General features: G+C 64.7%; 1 protein-coding gene across 1 annotated transcript in view; it reads left to right on the top strand.

Annotated features, from left to right (window-relative positions):
• Positions 1-6121: 6121 nt before the first annotated feature.
• KCNQ1 (potassium voltage-gated channel subfamily Q member 1) overlaps positions 6122-25209 on the top strand; it is a 320110-nt gene continuing 301022 nt past the window's right edge. The window contains exon 1 of the mRNA XM_035013527.1: positions 6122-6501. Coding sequence (XP_034869418.1) covers positions 6122-6501 — 380 coding nt within the window. The remainder of the gene's footprint in view (positions 6502-25209) is intronic.

The raw sequence follows: 25209 nt of genomic DNA, 5'->3' as shown, positions 1-25209 counted from the left end.
CCATCCTGCCATCTGTCCATCTGTTTGTCCATCCATCTACCCACCCACTGTGTATGCATTCCTCTGTCCATCCCTCCACCCATCCACCCATCCATCCATCCATCCATCTGTTCATCCCTCAATCCATCCATCTGTCGACCCATGATGCATCCATTCCTCTCTCCAGCCACCCACTCACCACCATTTGCTGCCTCCTCTTGGGCACCTGGACTCACAGACATGAATGAGTCAGTCTCAGCCCTCTGGGGACCCACCTGTCAGTGAGGACGACTCTTTCACGGGCTCCGGGTAGCTGTGGGGGGGACAGGGGAGGGGCTGGGCGAAGCACTGTGCACAGTCTGTGAGGTTCCCGTGTGGCTTCTCCCTTGGTCTGTGTATCTCACAGTCAAGATCTCTACCCCCCACAGGCCAGGCCTGGCTTTCCGCTCACCAGGCTTCCCCCACGCTGTAGCCAAGCAAGGCTGGGAACTCAGTGGGTGCCCAGTAAATACCGGCACCCTGGCTGACTCATCCCTGCCTCTTCCTCCTCCATTCATCCCGTCTTGCTGTTGGCTCCTTCACCCCGGCCTCCCTGCCAGCCTTTGGCCTGACCTGCTCACCTGGCCCCTCCAAGTCCGCTCTTGGCTGAGGCCCAGGCTGCTCTCTTGCGTGGGTGCCCCGTGAAGGCCGCCTCTTGGTCATCAGAAGTGGGGCACATCCGGCCCCTGGCCCACACTTCCTGGGCTGGGCGGGTGTGTACCCCCTAGGGCCCCACCTGGCTTAGAGAGCCCCTGACTTCGCCCTGTCAGGCCACCAGAAAAGCAAAGGATTAGGGTGAGGGTCTGAGGCAGCACATTTTTGGGGTGATTTCACCAAAGGGCACCAGGCTGTGCATCCTTACAGCAGCTGGACAGGCTGGCTAACATCAAGTCTTGATTTTGCAAGCAGTTGGTGCAAATTCCCAGCAAAGGTATTAGCAGGTGGACCAGCCAGTTGGGGGCTGAGCCTAAATCCCCAGCCTGACTTCTCTGCCCGGAGGGACTGCCTCCGGGGCTGCAAGGGGAACCCTGTCCGGTTGCCCATGCCTTGGGCCCTTGTTACCGGGACTTTGGATTCTCAGGGCTGGGCCCCAGGACATCCACTCAGAAGGGGGGGCTCGAAGCCTGGTGGGGGGCCTGGAGGGGACCCAGGGATTCTCGTGCCCGGCCACAACACCCTTCCAAAACCAAACCCCCCAGCACAAAGCAAGGGCCAGGGGCCCTGGCGAGTGTGTGGAAGGCTGCCTGTGGGCTGGGCTGTGGCCCGGATAGGCACCTGGGGACTCCCCCAAAGAAGGAGCAGGAGAGGAGGTGGGGAAGGCGGTGATGGCAGATGACCTAACCTCAGACCAAAGAAAACAAGGGGGGAGCTCCCCACTCGCCCACGGGATGCCGAGCGGGACTCAGTGCCCTGCGCTTGGAGGGGTGTGGGCGTGTGATTCCACGGGCGCCGCCCGGCCAGCTGGGGTGTAGGCACGGCCCCGCAGCAGGTGGTTCCTGCCCCCAACTCTGACCACGATGGCCTCTCTTCTGAGCGCTTCTTGCTTCCTACCCCACCAGGCCCACTGCTCCAAGGCTGTCCTGCTTAGGGGTGTGGACTGGGCACCTCCAGTCCCGTTGTGGTCACGAGAGGGCTTATGGGGGTACAGAGCACCTGCACACAGGGGTGACACAGGCAGGCACGCACACGCAGCTCCCGGCCTGGTGCCTTGGAAGGGAGGGGGCAGTGAGCTCAGGCAGCGAATGGAGGGGACAGGGCAGGGGGCCGTCCAGCTCCCACCTCCCTGGTGCCCACGCGGCGATGGCAGGTCCGTCCCGCTTGGCTGTGAGACCCACCGAGGGGAGGCCTCTCGCACGCCGAGCCGGCACACGGCCGGAGCTGGCCCGCGCTGTGCAGTGACATTCACCCAGCCCACGAGTGGGAGACACGTGGTCAGCTCAGCGCAGAAGGACTCCCCTTTGGCCTCTGTCCTAGTGCGGCGCCCAGGCTTGGGGACGCTCAGTGTGCCCTGCGTGGGCAGAAGGGAACTCATTGAAACGCCGGTTCTTGGGCCCTCCCTAGCTCCCCTGCGTCTGTGTCTGCACGGGGAGCTCGTGTGTTCTCAGAGCCAGGCCACTCCGTGCCCAGCAGCTGCCTCGGGACTGTCCCTGCCGACCGGCGCAGCAGGAGGCTCCGTGGAGGGCAAGTGTCTAGGGCTTAGTGCAACCAGAGCCACCCGCGGGCCAGGCTGGAGAAAGGGCTAAGTGTGGGGCCGGGCGGGCAAAGCCACCTTCCCCAGGGCGCTGTCATGGCCCCCCCCACGGGACACTCACCAGCCAGAGGGTTGCCCTCAGCAGCCTGCCCTCCGGCTGCTGTACACCCCAGCTGGCCTACACCCTACACCCCGGCGGCTCCCTCTGCATCCCCTCCCCCTGCCCACGCCAACCCCCAGGAGGGCACGGCCCCTGCATGGACAGCATGCCTGGCACGCCACCGGGGCTCAGTGAGGACCGGGGGCTGAATTGGAAGTCGCCAGCTGGGAAGCCTCTGGTGGTGCACCCCCGGCCCACAGACCTCCCAGCAGCCACACCCCACCCGTCAGCAGCCTCAGTTTACCCAAGTGTTTCTGACCACCCTTTGGCCCCACGGAAGGAATGTGGGGTGGGTGCAGGGAGCGAGGAGCGGAGGGCCACCGAGGGAAGCTGAGGGCAGTGTTCAGCCTGGGGAGGGAGCCGTGGGCAGGAGGGGCATTCTGAAGGGCTGCTGGAGGGCCAGTGGGCTGGGTCACACTTGTACTTCCTGCCCTGACCCTGACCCTGGGCCCTTCCTTCCCTGAGCCCACTGAGTCCCAAGCCACTCACCATGCCTGCACGCCTGGCCTCACCCCTACCCCAGATCCCACCTGTCAGCCCAGGGCCTCAGTCCTCTCTCGGGGCCACCCCCAGGTCCTCGGAGCTGGCAGGGAGCTCTCGGCAGCCCCCCGGCCAGCCTCCCATGCTCCCCAGAGTCCCCCTGCTGCAGCCCAGGATCCCCAGAGCAGCTTCCCGCATGGCTCAGGGCACCCTGAGAGCCCCTTGCTTTCTCCCCGCCGAGGCCCCAGCCCGGCATGTGGCCCTCCAAGAAGCCTCCCCAGGTGCAACCTGTCATAATTAAAAATATATGGAAACAGACACAAAAGTAAAGTTGGTCTGTCATGACCTCATTCAGCGGCCACCCAACAATGGCCAATTCAGAAGCCCTTTGGTCTAATCTCTGCCCTGACTCCGCACCCCGCCCTGCCTGCCACGGCTTCAAAGCCATTCCCGACATCACAGGACTCAGGACGGGGGAGGAAGTAGCCCCTGCTCGGCTCCAGCACCTGCGGCTTCTTCTCCCCGAAGGTCAGTGCCAACGGGGCGGGCAGGAGCCACACGACTGTCCCTTCCGCTCTCGGTTCCAGAAGAATGAGCCCAAGCAACCAGCAAAGGGTCAACGAGGATTTCTTGTAGCTTCGTTAATGAACGAATGGTTCTGTAAGTTATCGGATGTCTTTTACTCCACGATTCTGTTTCACGCTCAGATCGTCCTGCTGTGGATGGGCCCCTCCTGAAACTTTTCGGTGGACGGGGCTGGAGAGTAATTTGGTTTGCAGATAAAAGAGCACAGCAATTGACACCAATATTCCCGATCAGAATTTAAGGACGGATTCATACTTCCCTGATTTCCTCCTTCTCTCTCTCTTAAACTCTTGGCTCCCAAGGAGTCTAACAACACATCCATAATCCCAAAGAAAGAATACTAACATTACTATAACAATGCGGTTCTTTGGGTTCCTTCTTCCTACGAATGCTGGTGAAAATATTGACAATGGGTGACCCCGTGTGGCTGTGCGGCCCTCGGTTCGGCTACCGGAGGGATATTCTCATGGTCTTCGGGGTTTTCTGCTGTGACTAGCACGGCATGCCTCACTCTCTGTGTTCCCACAGGGCTTTGGGGCTGTTCCTGGGAGTGGAGCTAACCTGAGGGGTCAACTGTCATGTTGGCTAATAGCGCCAGGCCCCCCGCCCCCAGGCGATGTGCATGCGGGACTCCCCTGGGCCTCGCCGCGGAACGTGTGGCCTGTCAAACGTGTGGACATCTGCCGATCAGATAGGGGACCAATGGGATCGGCCTGTACTTTTAATTTGCATTTTTCTTGTTACCAGGGACGTTGCTCATTTTCTCGTAAGTGCAAAGATCACGGACTCCCCTTTTCCTGGGAACTCTTTACGTCTTTGGCCCACTTTTCCGCAGGCTGTCTGCCACGGTCTGTCCCACGTTGGCTGTCCTGAACGAGCCGGCGCTGTTAACCCTTGACCTGCCATGTGTGTCGTAAACACTCTTTCCAGCTGCTCATTGGTCTTTTTGATGTTGCTAATTTCAGCTATTGTCTCGATTTCAAGCACAGTTGGACGTTTTGCTGGCCTACAGGTGGTTGCGGAATTCCCCGAGCCTTGCTTACAGAACCCACGTGACCTCATCTCGACTTTTATATCTAAGCCTCTGATCCATCCGAAACCTACTCCTGTGTGTGGTGTGTGAGGTGGATCCAAACTTTTTTTTTTCCCCCTTCCTCCATGGCTCTCCAATTGTTCTAACACCACCTACTGAAAGATCATCTTCCTCCTTCGGATTGTGATGTAGCTGTGTGGACAGTGCTCATTCACGCGTGCATTCATTCAGAAAGGAATGACTGAATGCCCCATGTGTGCCCCGGCCTGTCCCCTGGGGCCCCTGCGGAGGCAGACTCTCCACCTCCCTCTGGCTGGCTGCCGGGTTGTACTCCCCAGAAAGGTTCCCTAGCCTCAGCGGCCCTGCAGTCTTCGCAGTGCCTGGCGCAGGCTGGGACCCACTTCCTTCATTTTTCTGCAAATACAAACGGCTGGCTGTGTGGGGAGTCTGGGGTGAAGGGCCAGAACTTTGCTCTAGCCACCAACAGGAGCTGGTTTCCTGCTGGGGGGGGGGGGGCGGGAACATGAAATGAATCAGCCTGGGGTTCTCAGTGAAGACCTGGGAGTTGTCTGGTAAGTTACCTGTCCCCCACATGACATCCCTCTGCCCTGGGCAATGTCCGGAAAGAAGCCGTTTTGTCCGTCACCCTCCCCCCATCCTCCACTCCGGCACCCCAACGTGCAGGGAACCAAATGCCAGCCCAGCAATGGCCAGAGGCCGTGTGGAGGACCTCACAAACCTGATCCCATCCCACCTCTAAACCCCCACGCCCAGCGTCCAGGGAAATCCATGGGGTGCAGAGGCAAGCCCAGGGCAGAGTTCGAGGAGGACGAGACACCCATTCTTGCATGTCCCTAGGACCTCGAAAATGCCTTGCCATGACCTGCCCAGCGGTCAAACCCTGCCTACACCCCTGAACCGCCACCTCCAGTAGGCACCACATCCCCCAATGGCCCGAGCTCACCTCCTCGGTGCGACGGCCCCTAGTGGGTACTGACCCGACAGCATTTTTCTCCACCCACAGCGTGAATGGGCGGGCACAGGAAACGGGGTGCTCAAAGTGTTGGAGGAGCTAACAGGCTGCCCTCCTAGTGTCAGGAGGGTCAGTCCGCGTGTGCCCTAGGGTGCCCCCCCTTTCCCCATTAACCCCAGCCTCTCTCCGGTGAAGTGGGTGCCTGTGCCCTACCCAGCTCTCCTGCCCTGGCAACGAGGTTCTCAGTCGCTGCACCTGCGGCCCCGGTTCAGCTGGGGGCTGCTTACTGGGCAAGCAGGTGGGCGTGGGGGGGCGGGGCGCGCACGTGGGCGCACGTGGGGCAGAGCGGAGGAGCGCGGGAAGGGGCGGGCGGGGCAAGTGGATGCAAAAAGGCGGGAGGAACAGGTGGGCGCAGTCCGGGCGGGACCCAGCAGGCGAGCAGGTCCGCAGTCTCAGGCGCGGGCTGGGGCGCCCGGGAGCGCCGGTTGGTCCGGGCGGGGCGTCTGGCCAGGGGCGGGGCGCGCCATCCCGGGACCGGCCCGCGGCCCCCACCCCCTCCGGCCCCGCCCCCACGCCCGGGCGGGGCGGGCAGCGGCCGCCCGCACTGCGCCCCCGGCGCCCGCCCTCGCCGCAGCTCCCGGTGCCGCCGCCTGGCCGGCCCCCCGCGGGCCCTGCCTGGCCATGGCTGCGGCCTCCTCCCCGCCCAGGCCCGACAAGAAGCGCTGGGGCTGCGGCCGCCTGCCGGGCTCCCGGCGGGGCAGCACGGGCCTGGCCAAGAAGTGTCCCTTCTCGCTGGAGCTGGCGGAGGGCGGCCCGGCGGGCGGCGCGCTCTACGCACCCATCGCGCCGCCCGGCGCCCCGGGGCCCGCGCCCCTCGCGCCCCCCGCCGCGCCCCCGCCCGCCGCCGACCTTGCCGGGCGGCCGCCGGTGAGCCTCGACCCGCGCGTCTCCATCTACAGCGCGCGCCGCCCGCTCCTCGCGCGCACCCACATCCAGGGCCGCGTCTACAACTTCCTCGAGCGCCCCAGCGGCTGGAAGTGCTTCATCTACCACTTCGCCGTGTGAGTATCGCCGCGGCCCCGGCGCGCGGCGCCCAGGGGCTTCCCGCGGGCTGCAGAGGGGCGTGGGGGGACCCTGTCTCGTGCCACCTGCAGCCGCGGGGACCGTGCCAACTACGACTCAGGGCTGCGGGGGAGGAAGGGGTTATGGGGAACACAGCAGCTCTGAGGGGCCTGTCTCTTGAAGTTCAGGGCCGGTGTGGGTCCGATGGGGGGGTGGGGTGGGTGGGGGGGAGAGCTTCCCTCTGGCTCTGCTCAGGCATGTGGGGGGAGGTTGCCCGAGCCCAGAAGTTGGCTCCACTCCTCCCTGGAAGGACAGTCCAGGTGTTAATCCTTCTGGGAAAGGACGTGTGCCAGGGGAGCTTGCCCTTGGGTGCGGAGGAGAGAACTCAGGGTCGGCAGGCACCCAGGACGCAGGAGCCCCCAGGAGGGGAGGGCCCCAAGCTCCTGCTGGTGGCAGCAACATGTCCCAGCTCAAGGCAGGCCACGTGCGGGGAGTCTCCCGGGCCCGCGGGCGCAGGGCTGCCCCAGAGGGTGGCAGGCCGAGTGGTGTCCCCTGAGGGGTCAGTGTGGCTGCGGGGAATGCCCCACCCCCCTTCAAAGGACCAGGCTCCTGAAGCGGAGGAGGCTGGAGGGGGCTCCGGGGAGGGGCAGGATTGCGCCCACGTTTCTAACCCTCGATGGGAGGAAGCTGTGTACCAGCGGAGAACAGGACCCCATGGGCAGCACCTGGCCCTGTTACCCAGGTGGTTCTCATGCCAGATGCAGCGTGCCTGGGTGGGGCAGGGCAGGCCACTTCATTCCTCGGGGTGGGGGTACAAGGAAGTTACCTCCTCGGGGCCACCCTCCTTGCTGCCTGCCTGGAGCCCTCCCCTGCCGTTCTGTGGTTCCACTTCCTGGCTGCCCAGCCCGCAGCCTCTTGGTATGGTGCCAGCCCCTGGCCTGGGAGCCCTCACGGGGCCACCCCCACACGGGTCATGAGGAGTGGGGGGCTCTGCTGGGGGCTGCATGGGGGGGTCTCCCTCTGGCTTCCTATTGGCGGTGACAGGTACTCATCCCTGCTGCCTTGACTGGCCGGCGGCTGGGAGAGACCTGGTTGTGGGGGAGGGGCTCAGGACCCTTTTTCCTCTTGGCCGGCAGCTGCCCGCAGGGCCCAGGGGTGCAGTGGGAGCCCGGCCCCGGCTGGCTCGGAGTATCGTCTTGGGCCGCTGCAGCAGGGTGGGGTGGGGCAGCCTCAGCCTCACACTTCGGCTCCTCTGTGAGCGTAGGTGGTATCGGGGTGCTCCCCTCTGTGCGGAGGGACCGCCTTCCACAGCAAGAAGGCATGTCCCGGGGACTGTGTCCCCAGAGTCATGGGTGGGCCCCGGTCTTGAAGCCTCTTCCCCAGCCCAGCCCCCACCTGCCGCAGTGTCAGGGGGTGCGTGCCCCCTGACCGTGGCTGATATTGGGGAGAGCATGGCCCTGCCCGTGGCTGCAGCACTGGCTTGTCTCGGGGCGTAGGGGAGGGTTTGCGTGCACGGACCCCGAGGGATCCCACGAGTCCGACACCGGCCAACGTCCGGCCAATGTCAGGCTCGCGGGCACCATGGTTCACACGGGCTGCTTGCCTCCTAGCCCTCGCCTGAGAAGCCCAGGGGTGGTATGGATTCCACAGCCGGGTCCCAGAAAGACCTTGCCCAGCGGCCAGCTCTGGGCGAAGGCAGGGAGGCATGCCCGGAGGGCCACCAGGCGGTGTCGCGGTGCCCCCCCCACCGCTGGACAGCTGCCAGGGCTAGGGGCCGCCCGAAGCCCCGCCGGTCCGCGTCCTGGGGGTGCAGGCCCGTGGGTGCGCGTCGCCCGGGCTCCCTGGCCGTGTGGTGCCGTGTGGAGGAAGAGGGCTCGCCGCACCCCAGAGGAAGTCTCTGCTTACACTTGTGTTTTCTTCCTGATTCTGATTGTTTAGCTCTCGGAAGTTTGCTCAGCAGAGTTGCCTTTGCCCGGCCTCTCCGGGAGCAGGCGGGCAGGGGTGGCTTCTGGGGATAGTGGCCGAGCGTCTTCCCCACGGGGGGCGAGCCAGGAAGGGATGCTCCTGGAGTGGCCGTGTGACCTTGGGTCAGTCATTTCCTGCTCTGGGCCCTGCCCTGTGGGAGGTATGCCGCAGCCCTGGGGCGTGGACAGCCACGGCAGCTCTCCTGACGCGGGCTGGGGCTGGAAGGGACCCTGGCCAGGCAGGGCATGTGGCTTAGCTAGGGCCTCCTTCCCCTCCTAACGTCTCTAGGAGCTCAGCTGGTGCCGGACACTCTCAGAATTAGCCAGTCTTTTGAGGGGACCTGGCCTTCGAGCTCGGATTGCAGCGGTGGCCTGTGGCTGAGTGGCCAGGGCCCAGCCGCAGCCCCACGAGTGGGGTGGACAGCGGCTGCTCTGGCCCTCGTGTGGCTCTGAGCAGCGTCTGAGATAGTGCGAGGGAAGGCCGGTCCTTGCGGAGTCACTCTGTGAACAGGGCAGGATGCTTGCTGCGGCCGGCCAGCCTCCCTTCCCTGGCCTTGAAGGGCCGGGCAGGTGGGTGGATGTGGGAGCCACTGTCCCGCGGGGCCCTGCAAGGCTGGGCACACTCTCCCAGGCGCAGCTGGGGAAGCAAGCCAGGATATCCTGTCCCCCTCCTCTTCGGGGAACCCCTGCTCCGGCCAGCCGCCAGGAGAGAAGGCTTTCCTGTGTGCGCCTGGCCGGCCCCCGCTGCTGGGGTCAGGGGGCAGGACTCTGCCGCCCCTGTCGGCTCAGGCTTCCTGCCCCCCGGGCCCCCAGCCTTCCAGGACCCTTTGTGTCCCCACTGTGTGGCAGCTCCCAGTCTAGCTGAGGGCGTGGGGGTCCTGGTCTCCCTGCTCATGAGCCTCAGTGGAGCCGGCTGGGTAGGGGAGATGCCCAGGCCGAGGGGGGAGCAGAGTTCCCATAGCAACCTGCATGCCCTGGCCCCGGGGCTGGGCCCCAACCTTCCTCTGCTGACCCCCAGGGGTCCCTGTCCTTCCCCTGACTGGCAAGAGGCTTCCAGTTCCAGGAGCCGTGAGGAACCCCACCTGCCCTCCTCCTGCTTTTCCTGCCTCCCCTCCACTCCCCACCCCCCAGCTCTTAGGAGCTGCAGGATGACGTGGGCAGACCCTTTTCTTGTCCCAGCTGCTCCTCATCCCACCTCCCACCCATGCAGCCTGGACCTGGCCTCCCGCCGTGGTGGCTGCTTGGCCCTGGGCACTTGGCTGTCCTGCTCAGGGTGCTCCCTCCGGGGCAGGTGCAGAGCGCCCCCCACGGGCAGCATCCGCTCTGGCTGTCCGATGCTTGGAGATCAGGTGCCACTGAGAGGCTGGAGGGAGGGCCTGGGGAGAGGGGAGGGCGCTGGCTCTCCAACTCAGCTGGGTGCTCCTGGCCCCGTCCTTCTGCCGCCCTGCCGTTCCTGGGTCCCCAAGGTGGCTTTGGCGAGTGTTAATCATTGACGTGCTGGGGGTCCGCCTGGTGGTTTCGTGGGCTGCGTGGCAGACGGGATCAGAGGAGGACGACTGTCTGGTCTATTCTCACCGTCCCCTTTGAGCCTCCTCTGCCTGTCCCTCAGCCCCGGTTCCTGGTGAAGCTGGGAATTCCTTTTGGTGCCTCTTCCCGTGTCACCTTCTCTGGGCCCTGGTCCTCTGGTCATGGCCTGGGTTAGTTGGGGCGTCACAGCCATCCTGTATGTCGGGGCCACCTGGCCCGGATGGAAGGGAGAACTCGAGGCCGCAAGGAAGGTGGTGGGAGGAGAGAGATGGTTCAGGGGTGGGAGGATTTGGAGCCTGGGTCAGCAGGAGCCCTGAGTACACGCCAGGGTCTCGGGCCAGGAGGCCACCAGGCACGGGATGCGGGCTGGCCTGGCGGTGCAGGGAGCGTGGACAGGGGATGGGGCTTCATGTCTGAGCACGGCCCGTGGCTGGGCAGTCTCCCACGTTCCCTAGCTCTCTGAGTGTGATTCCCCTCGTCCGCGGCAGGCTGGACAGGTGGGCAGCGCCTTCCGGCAGCCTTGCTCAGCTGGGAAAGAACATTTGCTTGGACCTGGCCCCGGGTCAGTGGCTCCCGTGGGCTTCGCCTGCACCTGTGGGGCGTGCCAAGGTGCCGCAGGGACAGAGAGACCCCTGAGCGCTCGCAGCCCCCCCATGCTGGGGCCGTACCTTGCAGCAGGGTGTGACGGGGGCTGGGCCAGGGCTGGGGGGCCGTCCCAGGGAAGACAGACGTGAGGGGTCTCAGGGGCTGCTCAGTGCCCACTGGGTGACCTGCCGGTGACTAGGAGGGGCAGGGACACCGAGGTCTCAGGGCCCGGCTGTCGGGGGATGTCATGTGCAGCGTAAATGGTAAGCGTGCGCTCGTGATCACACAGGGGCTCCGTGTTTGGGTTGAAACCATTACGGCAAAGCCCTGAGCCCTGGGACCTACAGCGTGGCTGCCTTTAGAGAGCGGCCTTGAAAGAGGTGATCAGGGTGAAACAGGGTCCCTGGGGTGGCCCTGACCCCGTGTGACCGGGGTTCTTACAGAAAGAGGGTATCAGGACACAGACCTGCATGCAGGGATGATCCCTTGAGGACCCAGGGAGAGCACGGCCGTCCACACACAAGGAGAGAGGCCTGAGGGGGACCCGCCCTGCCCTGTGCCTGGACCTCGGGCATCAGCCTCCAGGACCGGGGCACAGTGACTGTGGGGCTTTGGTATGGCTGTCCCAGGAAAGCCCTGCACCTCCCTGCCTGGCGGGGCTGCCCTGGGGTCCAGGAGCCAGCACGTCACAGGTATAGATGCAGCAGATCCTGCTGTCCTGGGAACCGTGAGCTGCCCTTGGGCTGGAAACAGGTCACGCCCAGTGAAGCAGCCGGGGGCCTGGAGTGCCGCATCCCCCAGGGGTCCCGGCCCCATCCAGCGAGCCCGGCGTCCCTGCTTCTCAAGGAGTCTGGTGCTCGGAATCCTCCTCCTGCAGGAGCCAGCCCCCGAGGGCTCTCCTCCGGTGCCGGACGCCTTTGCCAGCGTGAATGGGGGTTTCGCAGCCCTCGTGCCCTGGGGATGCTGCTAACAGGCAGGTGTGGGCCAGCAAGCTTGGACCCCCAGAGTCCTCGTTCACCAGCTCCCGGGGGACAGGTGTCTGCTTCTCAGGAGCGTGGTCTGAATAGAGGCGCGGACGCACGGGTCCCGTGTTCGAGTGGCCACTTCTGATGGGGTCGCTGGCTGGGAAATGGGCACAGGTGAGCTCTGTGGCCCTTCTCAGACTCACGTTGGAAACCAGCTTTTGGCCAGTGTGGCATCTCTTGGGATTCAAGACCCTGTTCCCTGGAGAGAATGACATGGCCGGGACAAGCTCACGTCTGGCTCCTGTGAAGAGGGAGACAGCGGTCTGCGCGGAGAGTGCATCAGGCTCATTTCCCCCGTGGGCCCTGGGGGAGATGCCACACGGAAGCTTCTGGAAGCCGCTGTGCTCCTGGCCCCCATGGCTGGAGGAGAGGCCGCAGAGAACTGTACTGTCCCGTCCCTTTGAACTCCGAGCCCATGGATTTGGTTACTGCGTGATGGGCCAGGTGGGTGCGGCTCCACTCTCTGCAAGGAAGGGCCTCGGAGGGAGGGGCAGAGCGTGGAGGAGGCTCTGGTCCCGAAGGCACGTGGGGCGACCGTCCACACCTCCTGGGGGGCAGCGAGGGCCACCAGTTTCTCTCCCGAGGCCTCCCAGGTGCTGTGAGCAGCCCCAAATGTCACGGAGAGCAGGGCAGTGTTGATTGGTAGCAGGTGTGGGGGCTGGAGGACCACGGGCAACACTCCGTGACCCGAGCCCCGTCTTCACTCACGCCTTCCGCATCTGTGACAGGACCTGGCCTCTGTGATGGTTTGTCTTTTGCTGCCCAGCCCGGGTGACAGTGAGGCCCTTCTCTGGGCTCTCGTGGGCACCGGCTGGGGTGAGGGTGCTGGGACACAGGGACCTGGCTCTCCTTACCACCCCCCCATGCAAGTGGAGGGGGATGAATGGTACCGTGTGCAAACCTTGGGGGCTCAGAGAGGGGAGGTGATGTGCCCAAGGCCACACAGCTGGGCTGGAATGCAGGTAGGCCCACTGAGGCCCCTCGGGTGGCTGGGGTTGTGATGTTGACCCCTTTGTCATGGAAGGAGAGGGGAGCTACCAGCCAGGCCCAGCCTGGAGGCCCTGCTGGGGCTGGTTCCTAGGACTACTCCCCCTGTGGGTGGGGTGGCCAGTCTTCACAGGCCTTTGATCTGGCAGCTCAGGCCTCTGCCTTAAAACCCTGCTGCCCAGAACCACAGGCTTCTCCAGGAAGCCTTCCTAGCTTGCCCCGGGCAGAGCCTTGCCTTGTTTCTCTGGCACCCCTACCCCAGAGCTCAGGCCTCCGATGGCTCAGCTGCTCTTGGATGGTAGAAGGTCCGAGTGGGTGGGCAGGGCTACTGGGGGCTGTCTCGGTCCTCCCTCCACCTGGCAGCCAGCGGAACAGGCACTTACGAGAGGATCACCTGGCATCCGGCCTCGGAAGCCCAGGCCCCCTCCAGCCTGGGCCGTGGCGGTCGGCCTGCTGCCTGGCAGCTCTGAGCCCACAGACAGGCCGGGCCTGGTGATCTCCGTCTGTGGGTATTTTTATCCAGCGGCATTCCTGAGCCTGGGAGAAGGGTGTGCTCGGAAAGGAGGAGAGTCCTGCAGGCCCCGGCGGGTTGGAGAGGGTGTGGGGTCTCTGCGGAGCACTTTCCTCCAGGACGTCTCTGTGTCCAGAGCAGCGTTGTCTGGCGGTGGGCACAGAGCCTGCGGCCAGGGGCGAGGGGGGCTGGGGGTGAGGGCCCGGGGTCTGCCCACCTGTGCCCCCAGAGGAGGAGCCTGCGTCCCTCCGTAGAAGCCAGGTCCCTGTTGAAGGACCAACGTGTGGCCCCAGGGTCGGCGATGCTGTTGCCCGGGGAGGGCTCTGGGCACAGGAGGAACCGGCTGTGGCCCTGGGTAGCCATGGAGGGGGGTGGGCAGAACTCTCTGAACCAGGCCCGGGTTGGAGGGCCCACCCCACCACTGGGGACTCTGGACCTGGTCCTTGCCCCCTTTTTCTGCTCAGCCACTTGCAGCGGGGGAAACTGAGGTCTGGCCACTTGGCTCACACAGCCCCTCTTCTGCCCGGAAGTGCGTGTGATGCTGATGTCTTCAAGTGAGGCGGGGGTCTCGTTCCTGGCATCGTGCCCACAGGCACCCCCATTCCCACTGGCCCTTGCCTCCGATCCACAGGGCGCCGACGGCCATGTCCTGCCGCCGGGTGCCAGGCTCCTGGGCGGCAGGGGCTGTGAGCTTACCCTCTGGGCGCCCCGGGGCTGGGCCCCCTCCCAGCTCCTTCCTCACGGTTCTCTGATACTGAGAGGATGCTCAGGACGGGGGTGCCTCTGCATCTTTCTGCTGACTTTGCCACTAAGTGCCACGCAGAGAAGGCCTACATGGAGGCAGAAGACAGGGACTAAGGCCAGGCCAGCTGGACGGAGACCCCCCTGCCACTGCACCCCCAGGTCCCTTCAGCCCTGGAAGGCTTCTCTGGATGGAGACCGCCCAGCCCACCCGGGGTTGCCTCCTTCACCTGCAGGCTGCTTCTGGCCTGTCCAGCTGGGTGGGGGATCAGGAGGAGGTCCGATCCAGGGGGCAGGCCACCACCTCCCAGAAGTGCCCCCCGCATGGCAGAGGGGGTCGCCGGGGGGCCCCGGGGGGAGCCCAGGAGAGTTTCAGGTGGTGCCTAGGGAGCCACATGCTTTGAACATTTGATCTTAGTGGGTCGTGTGGTTTGGCTTTCTGTTCCGTGACGTCTCCGGCTGGTCTCTTATAAAAGTCACATCTGCGTTTTTGGCTAGGGCAGCTCAGAATAATGTAAAATGTAAAGTTCAGCGAATTAAAACTGTGTGGTGCTGGCATGTGCACAGGCAGATAAGGGAACAGAATACAAACCCCACATACAGACTCAGCTGCGTGTGAAAACGTAGCTGAAAAGGCAGCCCGCCTCTCCGGCGGGTAGGGGAGAGCTCCAGACCGTGGGGCTGGGCGAGTGCAGGGCCCGAGGAAGAGGGCCAGGCTGGGCCCTTCATGCTGCCCAGCAGGTGGACTCTGGGGAGCTGAGCCAGGTGCGTGAACATAAAGGTGCAGACGTTTGTGCGAGAAGCAACCCTCGTGTGACCCCGGCACCTTCAGAGCAAACGGCAAAAGACAAAACCTGGGAGAGAGATGACGCCTTCTCAAGGAGGATCCATCTCTCTGATGGAGGAGGAGCTTCTGCAAGTGCGCAAAAGCCCATCGACCCCCCAGAAGGTGAGCATGAGACGTGAGCACAGCTCCCAGCGGTCCTGAAGTGAGAAGATGCTTGCACACTTGCAGTCAGAGACGTCGCTGCGTCCCATGGGACCGGTAGGAACCCACCAGTGTGTGCAGGAACCCCCTCGCTGGAGGCTTGGGAGGCTGGGGGAGACCGCACTCCTCTTGCGGGACGGTCTGTGGGATGGTAGAGTCTGTGAGGAGGGGGCTTTGCGTGTATTGACCCCCCCACACACAACCCCATGTCCTGCAGTCTATCTCGAAAATATTGGCCAAAAACAGCCAAACCAAAAACCAAAACAACATCCCCGGGAAAACCAAACAGGAAAATAAACTCGTGCACCAGGCTGTTGGTTACAGTGCTCCTAACGTGACTCCGTGTGCGGGGTCTCGTGCAGACGTGAGCAAGGTGCGTGGGACCCCGTATGCTTTTATGGAGCGGCTACCGGGACATGGTGTTAAGTGAAAGAACCCCTGCGGGTCAGAGTCTGACGAGCCAGTACTCGTCTAGGAAAGGAAGAGGCACCGACGCACCCGCGCTTGCTTTAGGCTGGGACAGCAGAGGCGGCGGGGGGACGGCCGGAGCAGCTAGAGGTGACATCCGGGGAGGGCGGGTGTGATGGAACCCACGTGGCTCGGAGTGTCCCTCGTTCCACGGATCTGACTCTGAAACCACGTGGTTGTTGGCGGTCCCAGCACGGCTGTGATGCCCTCGTTTCGTTGTCCTGAGGCCTTTGCACGGGATCTGCGGCTTAAGGCAAATGAGCATCATGTCGGCGTCCTTGACGGCCAAGATTTTGGCCGAGGACGAAAAAGCCGACGTAAGTTAGAGGAGGTCCAGCTCCTGCCCACCCCCCGCCTGCATTAGGAAGAGAAGTTATCAGGAGGCGCCCCTCATGAGTTTGTTTAAAATTACTTTTCTGCGGGCTGGAAAGGACCCACCCCACAGTGTGAGCACCCGCGGCTCACAGATGGTGGTCTGTCCGTGCCGCGGGCCCCGGGCCTGCGAGACACGGCCGCCTGCGGGCCTGGGGCGGGAGAGGTGCAGGCGGATCCCGTCGCGCTAGAAAGCAGGACGGCCACCAAAGGCCGCTGGGGCCACGTCCCAGGCTTTGGCGACAGTTAGCTGGAAGGCGTGACCCCCACGAAGCTGTGACACGTCGAGGGTGGTGATCACCGTGGACTGAAATGCAGCACGAGGACTTTGGATCCCGGAGGTCACCCTGACGTCAGGGGCGCAACCAGCAATCCCTTTTGGAAACAACTCGTTATTTTGGGCCCCGGCGAGGAAAGGGCAACCCTTAGCTTTCCCACGCGTGACTCAGGGAAACCAAATAGAGGTGAGGGCATGCCTCTTCTCCGGGACCCCACCTGCCGCCTGAGCAGGTGACCCGGGGTCCTGCTGAGGTCCTGGGTCCGGCACTGACCGTTGTGGCGGCTGGCGACCTCTCCAGGGCAGGCCCAGACACATGCCAGCCCCCCACGCCTTCTCACCAGAGCAGATGGGTGAGTAGATACAGTGAAGGCTCCAGATGTAAGCGGGAGCCTGGTAGAGGCACGGGGGGCGGGGAGCACGCGAGAGGACACGGCGGGGTGCCCCCTGCAAGATCCCACCCGGGGGACCCCCTGTAGGGCAAAGACCTGATTTCCACCACAAACAGGAGACCAAGAAGTGAGAACAAGAGGGATGGGAGCGTTCGGATTGAAGGAGTCTGTGAGGATCCTACAGGCACCTAGACTCCCGGCTAGGCCCGGAGTCAACCTTGCCTCGTTTTCCAGCTGAGTGTTGCTTGCCCCCTGCTGTCCTGTCCCCTCCTTCTCCTGGTGCGCCGGCCCTGCCGGGGGGCCCACACCCGGCTCCCAGACTCCCTGCGGCCCCTCAGCTGTAAGCAGGGGGGGCCGGGCTTCCTCGTGGGCAGTGTGGGGACTCCGTGGCCTCTGGTAGCTGCACCGGGGCGCCTGCTGGTGTGAGGTTGGAGCTCATGTGCGGTGCCTAGGGGTCACGTGGCCTGCCCGGGCCTGGGGAACAGAGGATGCACGTGACAGCAAGGAGTCCGAGCAGGCCTCCCGGAGATGTGGGCTGGGAGAGGGTGGAGGGAGACCCGGTGGGGAGATGCTGGGGTGCTGGGCGGACTTGGGGGTCTGGGCGGGTGAGCTGGAGGGGTTAGTGGGGGACCTTGGAGGGCCGTGAACACAGACTGAGGTGGTTGGTCTCATCTGAGGGCCACGGGAGGCCATGGCCATGTGTGTGTCCCTAAAAGGCCACCTGTCCTGAATTTTGGCTGTTGAGCTATCCTGCTTGGGCCTCGCCCCTCAATGCCAGACCTGTGTCCTGTCGGGAACACGTCTCGAGATGTCGAAAGGTCCCAGATGGCACGCAGTGCCCTCCCTCCTTCACCGGGTTCCTGGGACGTCCATCCCTTCCCTGGCTCCACGACACACGTGTGCCTTCCCTTCACACGGGCCACAGCGTGTTTCCGCAGTGCTCAGGACTTCCTCTCTGAACAGGGTGTAGGGTTTTTCCGCGTGGAGTTAGTCTGTGGTTCGCGTTCAAGGCCGTGCCAGAGCCGTTCCAGCTCTGTGGGCGCGTGTTTGGCACTCACGCCCTGCAGGGTGGGACACGGGGGTCCCCGGGTGAGCTCCCGGTGCGCCTCGCTGCATCCCCGGCAGGCAGGACACCTGCTCGTGCGACTCTGCACCTGGGGTCCCGGGGGAGTTGTTGCTTAAAGGGGGCTCATGTCACGCTACCGTTAGAACATGGGCGCTAACAGACGGAGCGCAGGGAGGGTTCGAGGCTGGACACAGTCCAGCAGCTGAAATGGTCCGATGGCAGCTCCAGAGGCTGAGCCGCTGTCCTTTTGTCCCCAGCATCCCCGTGCCTAGAACGGCGAGGGCACGAGACAAGCACGCGGCACGTGTGGGAGTGTGTGACCGTCTGACCCGCTTTTCATGGCCGTGCCGTGTCCCTCACGGCGGCGGTGCCTTGACCGGCCCCGTCGGTGGGGGTTTCCGACCCGCGGGCTCCCATCTGACCTTCCAGTGCTCCCTCACGGCTGCCCGCGGCTGCCGCGGAGTGAGCAGGGGGCATGCTCCTGTGCCTGTGCAGGGCCCAGCGTGGAGCAGGGGCCCTGGGGGACGGGAGGGGCAACACACAGATGGACGGAGGATGGGTAGATGGATGGATGGGCGGGTGGAATGATGGACGGATGCACAGTTAGCGGACAGGTAGGTGAATGGAGGGACGGACGGACAGGTGTACAAACGGGCAGACAGGTGCTGGTTCCAGCATCCGGCAAGCACCCACTGTGGCTGCGGTGGACTGATGTGCCGTTGGCCGTACTGGGCCAACTTAGCCAAAGCCTGGGACTCAGAGGGTGGCAGGATGTCCTCGGTCCTGGGAGGAGACCAGCTCCGTGCCGCCCCCTCACGACTCCTGGACCAGTGGCCCTCTTTGTGCGCATTGCTGTGGGAGCCATGGGAAGCCAGCTGGTGGCCGCGATTCTGGATGAAGGGCTGTGTGGGTGGGTTGCTCTGGCTGTCCCTGGGGCCACCTGGCACGGGGCATGGTGTGGGCGGGGCTGTGTTGGGCTGTGGTCTCTGGTGCTGAGTCCGGACGTGCCTCCTGCCTCGGATGGGCCTCATCCTGAGCCTGGCACCTGCCACGGGGCTCCCAGCAAAGGCCTCAGTTTCTAGAACGTACTACCTCTCAACACCACAGGCAGTATCAGCTCTGATTGGGGGTGGCCGCTATCACGGCCCCACCAGGACCCCCAGAGCCCCCCACCCCATTTCCAGCGGAGAGCCAGCTCTCTGCTCTCCTGCTGTGTGCCCTGGGCACGCAGGGAGGCCAAAGGGGACACGCCTGCTGTGGTGGGGCTTATGACCCAGGGAGGTAGGTGCTCCCTGGGTGACCCCACCCGAGAACCACACACTCAGGGTGGCCCAAGGGCGAGGGACCGGTGGGGCCAGGGGGTGGGTGGCCACTCCCAGAGGTGCCCCACGGTAAAGGGGGACACCGAGGCCTGGCCAGGGGTCAGGTTTCTGCCCAGTACGCCCAGTGGCCATACAGGGTCTTGGGGGTGAGGGTCTGAGCTTCTCCAGCTGCTCAGTTGGGGGAGAGAGCAGAGGGCAGGGGGTCTTTGGGTGATGTGGGGAGTAGGGTGATTCTGGGATGCTCCGGTTTGCACGTGATCCGAGTGGGGCATCCTGACATACTGCTCGGCTCCTGGCTCATCCCTGACCTGCCATGTGCCCTTGGGTGACCAGTTGACCTCCCTGTGTCCCTGGAGAGGCCTGTCCCTACCTTACTGGGCGGGGGGTGAAATGGGAGGCCTTTCAGGGCCCCTCAGCTCCCTGGGGGTGAGGCTGCTTTCCATGCCCTGCGTTTCCCCCTGGATCAGGGCCTGCTCAAGGTCCCGGCGTGCAGCTCCGCGGAGACGCGGCACCTCCCGGCCAGCCCTGGAATGTTCTGGCTGCCCTTGGCATGAGGGGGATGGGCAGGCTGGGGGCTCTGCGGGCTGGTTGGCCTTGTCCCCGGGGTGGGCCCCGCCTCCCTGCTCTTATCAAGCCTCTGCCAGGCACCCAGAGCAGCCTCCTCTGGGGCAGGGGTGGGGTGTGGGGCGGCAGTCTCTGCCCCACCCGCCCCCACCCCCCATGCTGGGGTGGCATGGACACTCGGGGAGCTCTGAACCCAGGTTTCTAGACTCAGGCCTCAGCTCAGCAGACCCCCTGCTTCCTGAGACCCCAGAACACTGCCTGGGAGGGAGTCATGGGTCCCCGGCTGCCACCCAGTGACTGCGGGGACCCTTCCCCCTGGTGGGCCAACTTCCCAGGAATGGCTCAGCAAACCCACGACAGGGAGCAAGGGAGCCAGCACCCAAAGGGCTCCTTGCCCCAGGGGCTCCTCCTTGGGCACCGGGTTTGGTTGAACCCACTGAACGTGGGCCCAGGACAGGGGGCCATGTCTCTCTAGCAGGTGGGTGGTGCCAGTCAGGCCGGGTCTGGGCAGGGCAGGGGCCGGACACCTTGCGGCAAGTAGAACATGGACCAGGTTTGACCCACGTGGAGGGCAGTGCTCTGTGGCTGCAGGTGGCCGGCCAAAATGCACGGCTGTGCAGGTGGGGGAAGGGCCGGAAGTGGATCAAGAGGAGTTTCCTCGTCGCCACCCTGGGTGTGGATTCGGGGTTGGAATTTGTTAAGTTTTGCTTAAACGGATTTTCTACTTTAAAAATATTGGTTGTTTGAAAAAACAAGTAGGTGGTTCAAATGGGTAGCAAGAAGACCCCCGAGAGGTTCCTGGGGCCCCCCCATGTTTTCTGGCCCTCCTGGGGCAGGTGAACAAGATTTGGGACCAGAAGGGTAACGTGGGGCCGTGTACCCAGCGGGTGCTGAGCACTGACTGCTGATCAGGCCCCGGACCGGCCTGGGTGCTGGGGGAGCCTGGGGGGAGGGACTTGTGTGGGGCAGGCTGGCCTGCTGCGTAAGGGACCCCAACCTCTCTCATGGGGTCAGGAGCAATGACCCATGGAGGGGACCCCACTTGGCCCAGGTCTGGGGTGACCTGCAGGGCTTCCTGCTGGGTGGAAGGGCAGTCTGGCTGACCCCTTGAGGGTGGGCTCATTATGGGGGTGGATACCAGTCTGTGGGGGGGGTTGTACCCAGAGATGAAGGGAACCGGGTCCACAGGGGGAGGGGGGAAGGAGGGCCCAGACACCAGACTCACAGGCGGTGCTATGGCCCTCCCCTCCGGGACAGACTGGGGAGCCTGGTTGCCCATCCAGGAGGACACCGGGATGGTGGGCGGCGGCCCTGTGTCCAGCCATGTGGCCAGAGACGCTGATTCGTCCACGGCCAGGCCAGTCGGGGGGTCGGGGTTGGGGGGTATCGTGCCCACCAGGGCCGAGCCATCCCAGCACTTGCTGCCGCTATAGGTTACCGAAGCGGGGTCAGGGCCCCGTGGGGACATAGACACTTGCTCAGGGTCGCAGCTGGTGGGCGGCAGGACTGGCGTCGGACCCATCACGTGACTCTGTCCAGTGCTTCCTGCCTGGTTGCATTCAGCACCCTAGCCCCTGCCAGTCCCTCACTCTGGTCCTGCTCACCCCGCGGGCGCCGGGCGAGCAGTCCCCCAGGGCAGTGGGCTGGGGGCCTGCTGGTGGCCGGACGAGACTCCCTCCCCAGATGTCCCCAGGGTAGCGGGGCCTGAGCCAGGGACACTCTTGGCAAGTCCTCGGCCGGCTACTGGGGAGACTGGCCCAGCCTGCCCGGGGGCGGGGCAGGGCGGTGGGGTCAGGGTAGTAGGGGATGGGTGGGGTCAGTGATCTCCCTCCCACTGCTGTGCTCCTGCAGGGGACTTCCCGGCCCGTGGCATCTGGACTGAAGAGAGGCTTGTGGAGGGGGTCACTGTGGGGGCAGAGACCGGCCCGCACCCCAGTGCTTACTACGTGGGTTGGGACAGCATGCCATCAGGTCCAGCGCCTGGGCCGTCCCTGGGAAGGACAGCGCAGCCCAGCTGCTCACTGACTGTGCCTTCTGGGAGTGGGGAAGGTCATCAGCCTGGCATGCTGTGGCAGGGGCTGAGTCTTACTGGGCAGTTCTGGATTGGGATGGTTCCTGGTGGCACCTGCCTGGCTTGTAACCCGAGCTGTCCTTGGGGGAGCTGGTGACTGTCTCAGCTTGCCTCCCTGGGGTGGCGGTGGAGAGGGGCGGGAGCAGGTACGGGAAGAGGAGGGCTCTGCTCCCTCCTGTCTGGGGCTGAGACTGGCCATCTCGAGGTGCCCCAGAGGATCAGGTGATTGACTTTTCCTGAGGCGTCTGCACAGGACGGGTCCCTGCAAGGCTGGACGGTGACCTTGCTTGTTAAGGAGACGCAGACCTGCTGTGGCCCTGTTGCCCCATGCCATAGCCTGAGAAGGGGACTTCCGCTGCCTGGACGGGGCACTCATCGGTGGGGAGGCCCCCCGGTGCCCCCAGGTCCGGCCTCTCCACACAGAAAGGTCCCCCAGTGCAGTTCCCACTTGCAGGAGGAAGGCTCACAGGGCGAGGGGCGTGGAGGACGTGGAGTGCTGGGGGTCCTCCCCGCTGGTCTGGGGCTGTGGTCCGCAGAGAGTGGAGGGTCTGGCCCGTGTTGCTGGGGTGGCAGCTGCAGTGTCCCTGGCTTGTCCTGGACAGCGAGTCAGGGCAGCGTCAGGGACATCTGCCTGGCCTTGGGGGGCGGGCGGGAGTGGGGGACGGGAGCCGGCCTGCACTGTCAGCCTCGCCTGGGGGAGTGGGGCCCTCCAGGAGCCAGAAAGCCCTTGGGGACCCTGCCAGGGTCAGCTGCCCCCCAAGGCTGGGCTGCAGGAATGCTGGTCAGCGTTGCCCCGGGGCTCCTGCTAGGTGGGCATGGGGGCCAAGGCTTCCTCCTCTCCCCCTTTTCAGTTTGCGGGCAGGGCTCCTCCAGCTCCGCGCTCTGACATGGGTCCAGACCGCGCTCTGGGGGGGGGCCGTGCTGGGTCCTTCAGGTGTCAGCGTCTCCCCTGGAGTGGTGGCCGCCACACACCCCTGGCATCTGCCTCCCAAGTCGTGGCAGCAGAACCACCTCCAGACTCTGCCCACTGTCCCCTGGGGGGCAGAGTGTGGGCTCAGAACTTGGCTCCTGGAGTCGGTGTTAGGGGGTTGGGAAGGTGAGCGCACACAGGCCTCGAGAACAGCTGGCTGGGGGCAGCTCTGGGCTGGCCCTGCTGGGCGCGGCAGGTGCCGTCGGGAGGAAGGCCGCGCTCTGCGGGGAGTCTGGGCCCGGTCCACAGCCAGCAGAGCCGGTGGCCTGTTCCCCTGGCTCCCCGAGGCCCTGTGGGATTAGTGCCTTCCGGGGGTGCAGCAAACCCAGGAGGGGCCCTGGGTGCTGCTGGGAGGAGATGCGGCTGCTCAGGAGCTCCCGGCCCACAGGGACCGCTGACCATAGGCTTGTCGCTCCGCACGGTGTCTGGCTCGGGATTCGGGGGCATCCGGGTCAGAGCCCCGGGGCTTACCGAGCCGACGCCCATGGTCATGGGCCCGTCCTGGGGAACCACGTTGAAGCCATAGGTGATCCCAGCCCTGCGGTGGGACTTGGGCTCTAGCCCCTGCCTGCCCCCTGGCTGCCCTGATAGGTGCCTTGAGCCATCCCTGCCCACCTGGGCCCCGGTCTTCCCAGCGGTGCCCACCTGGGCCTCAGCCCCCATCACTGCGGATGCTCTGCGTCTACGGTTTGCTGTGATGTGGGGCCCGATTCAGCTGAGGCCTAGTTTTGCAGGCCTGCCTGCTGTTCACCCTGGGGGCCTGGCCTGGGCCCAGGAGCGCCCAGCGGCAGGGGGGCCCCTGCGGACCCGTCCCCATACCCCGTCCATCCTGCCCCGGCCCTTTGCCCTTGCCCTAGCCTGAACACCACAGCCTGCCCGCGCCTTCTGCCACTGGTCGGTCTGCCAGGCTGAGGCCACCTCCCAGGGGGCCTGCTGAGCTCAGGCTCTGTGGCCTGCAAGGCCAGAGGGTCCACGGGTCCCTGGCCACCTGCTCTGGGCGGGTCGCAGGTGGTAGGGCCACTCGGGTCTGTTCTTTGCTGGCCTGCCCAGGGACCTGCATGTGCCTCCCCTTCCAGAGCCAGGCCCTGCTCACCGTACCGAGCAAGGCCTGGTCATGGCCCAGGGCCTCCCCAGGCTCTGGGGGGCCAGTGCATATACAGGATGCTCAGGGGTGCAGGAGCCCGAGGGGGCTCCTCGAGGAGTCGGGGCTTGAATGGGGCACTTGAGATGGGGCAGGAGGTGACCTGAGCTCAGGGGCCAAGTTGTGGCTGAGAGCCAGGCAGGGCTGGTCAGCAGGCCTGGGGAATGGATTTCCTGGGGGGTGGGAGGTGGGGAGGGTGCCTCTGCGGGGGGCAGTGGGTTCATCCCCCTGTGGCTCCTGGGGGGGCTGAGCTCTGGGTGCCCCTCATGGCACCCCAGTGTCCGGCAGAAGGTGGTTACCCTGAAGAGGTCAGGGCTGGCTTTGTGTCTGCTCTGCCGCCTCCCACCCCTCGGCCTGGACCAGTGGGGACAGGGTGGGCGGGGGAGGCCCGCTGCCGTGGCCTGACCGGGCTCTCACAGAGGACGTGGTGTGGCTGGGAAGGTCAGCTGAGGAGCCACAGGAAGGCAGATACTGCCTCAGGAAATGGCCCTTAGACACGGTGCTCCTGGAGCCGTTGAGAGGCCATCGGGGGTGGGGGGAGGGGCGGCCAGCCTCAGAACCGTGCGGGGACAGAGCGAGTGCCAGTGAATGGCCACTTTCCCTCCACTCTTTCACCTTTCTCATGTGTGGACACTTCTCCGAGTGACCTTTCTTCCGAGCAGCCTGACTGCCGTGTAACTGCCCTGTGGTACACCTCTTGTCTTCAGCGCGTGCTCTTGGGTCAGCGTGGTGGGTGTGGACCCCGTGAGACCACCGTTAGCGGGGCCAGCCATCCACCCCCCCAAACGTATCCTTCTGCCTGTCCAGAGGCTCTCCTCCCTGCGCGCTGCCCCCGCCCTGGGCCACCACCCATCCGCTCCTGGCTCTGTAGGTTGGTTTGCTTTGGTAGAACTTTCTGTCAATGGAAGCACACAGTGGGCACTTTTTTGTCCGGCTTCCACCCAGTACCACGTCCCGGGGTTCCTGCGGGTCGTGGCGTGTGCACACTCCTGGGTGGGACTCTGCACCCTGCTTTGGGGATCCGTTCCCCCGCTGAAGGACATCTGCGTTGGGCCCAGGTTTGGGGCTGGGAACGTGGGGGCCCACGTCGTGGCGCGGGCACGTGGCAGGGCTGGCCATGCGGCAGGGGTGGGCGGATAGGGAGGAATCTGCGTGGCTGCTCCCCGTGCCTCCCCACCGGCCGGGCATCAGTGTCCGGCTCCCGCGTGTCCTTGGCAGCGCTCAGCTTGGTGGCTCTCCTTACGTCCAGCCAACCCGACATGTGCGTGGGGGCCTTGTCTCGTGGCTGGGTTTGCGCTTCCTCATGACCAATACACTGAGCGCCTTCCCAGGTCTTCATTCTGCGGAGCATCTGTTGAGGTCTGTCCTCTGGTGGGGACACGGGTGGTCTGTTTCCTTCCTGGCGAGCTCCAGGAGTTTTGATTATATTCTGGACACAAGTCCTTTGTCGCCTTCCCACCCTGCTGAGGTCCAACAGGTGTGCAGCCCTCTCGTTCCCTTCACTGCCTGCAGAGAGAAGATTCCGCTTCTGGAGAAGTCTGAGAAGTCCCTGACTAGCCCGAGGCCCAGAGCCCTTCGTGCTTTCTCCTAAAACTTGTGTGGTTTCGGGTTTAGCTTTAGGCCTGGGACTGTTTGGAGTCCCTTTCCAGGTTAGGTGTGGGCTGCAGCTCGAGGCCCCTTGTTTATGTGGCTTTTCCCAAATGTCTGAGCACCGTTTGCTGGAAGGGCTGTCCCCC

The sequence above is a fragment of the Mirounga leonina genome, unplaced genomic scaffold, assembly GCF_011800145.1.
Source record: "Mirounga leonina isolate KUSES-001 unplaced genomic scaffold, KU_Mleo_1.0 Mir_166, whole genome shotgun sequence".
Classification (NCBI taxonomy): Eukaryota; Metazoa; Chordata; class Mammalia; order Carnivora; family Phocidae; genus Mirounga; species Mirounga leonina.
This window is presented reverse-complemented; position numbering and strand designations above follow the sequence as displayed.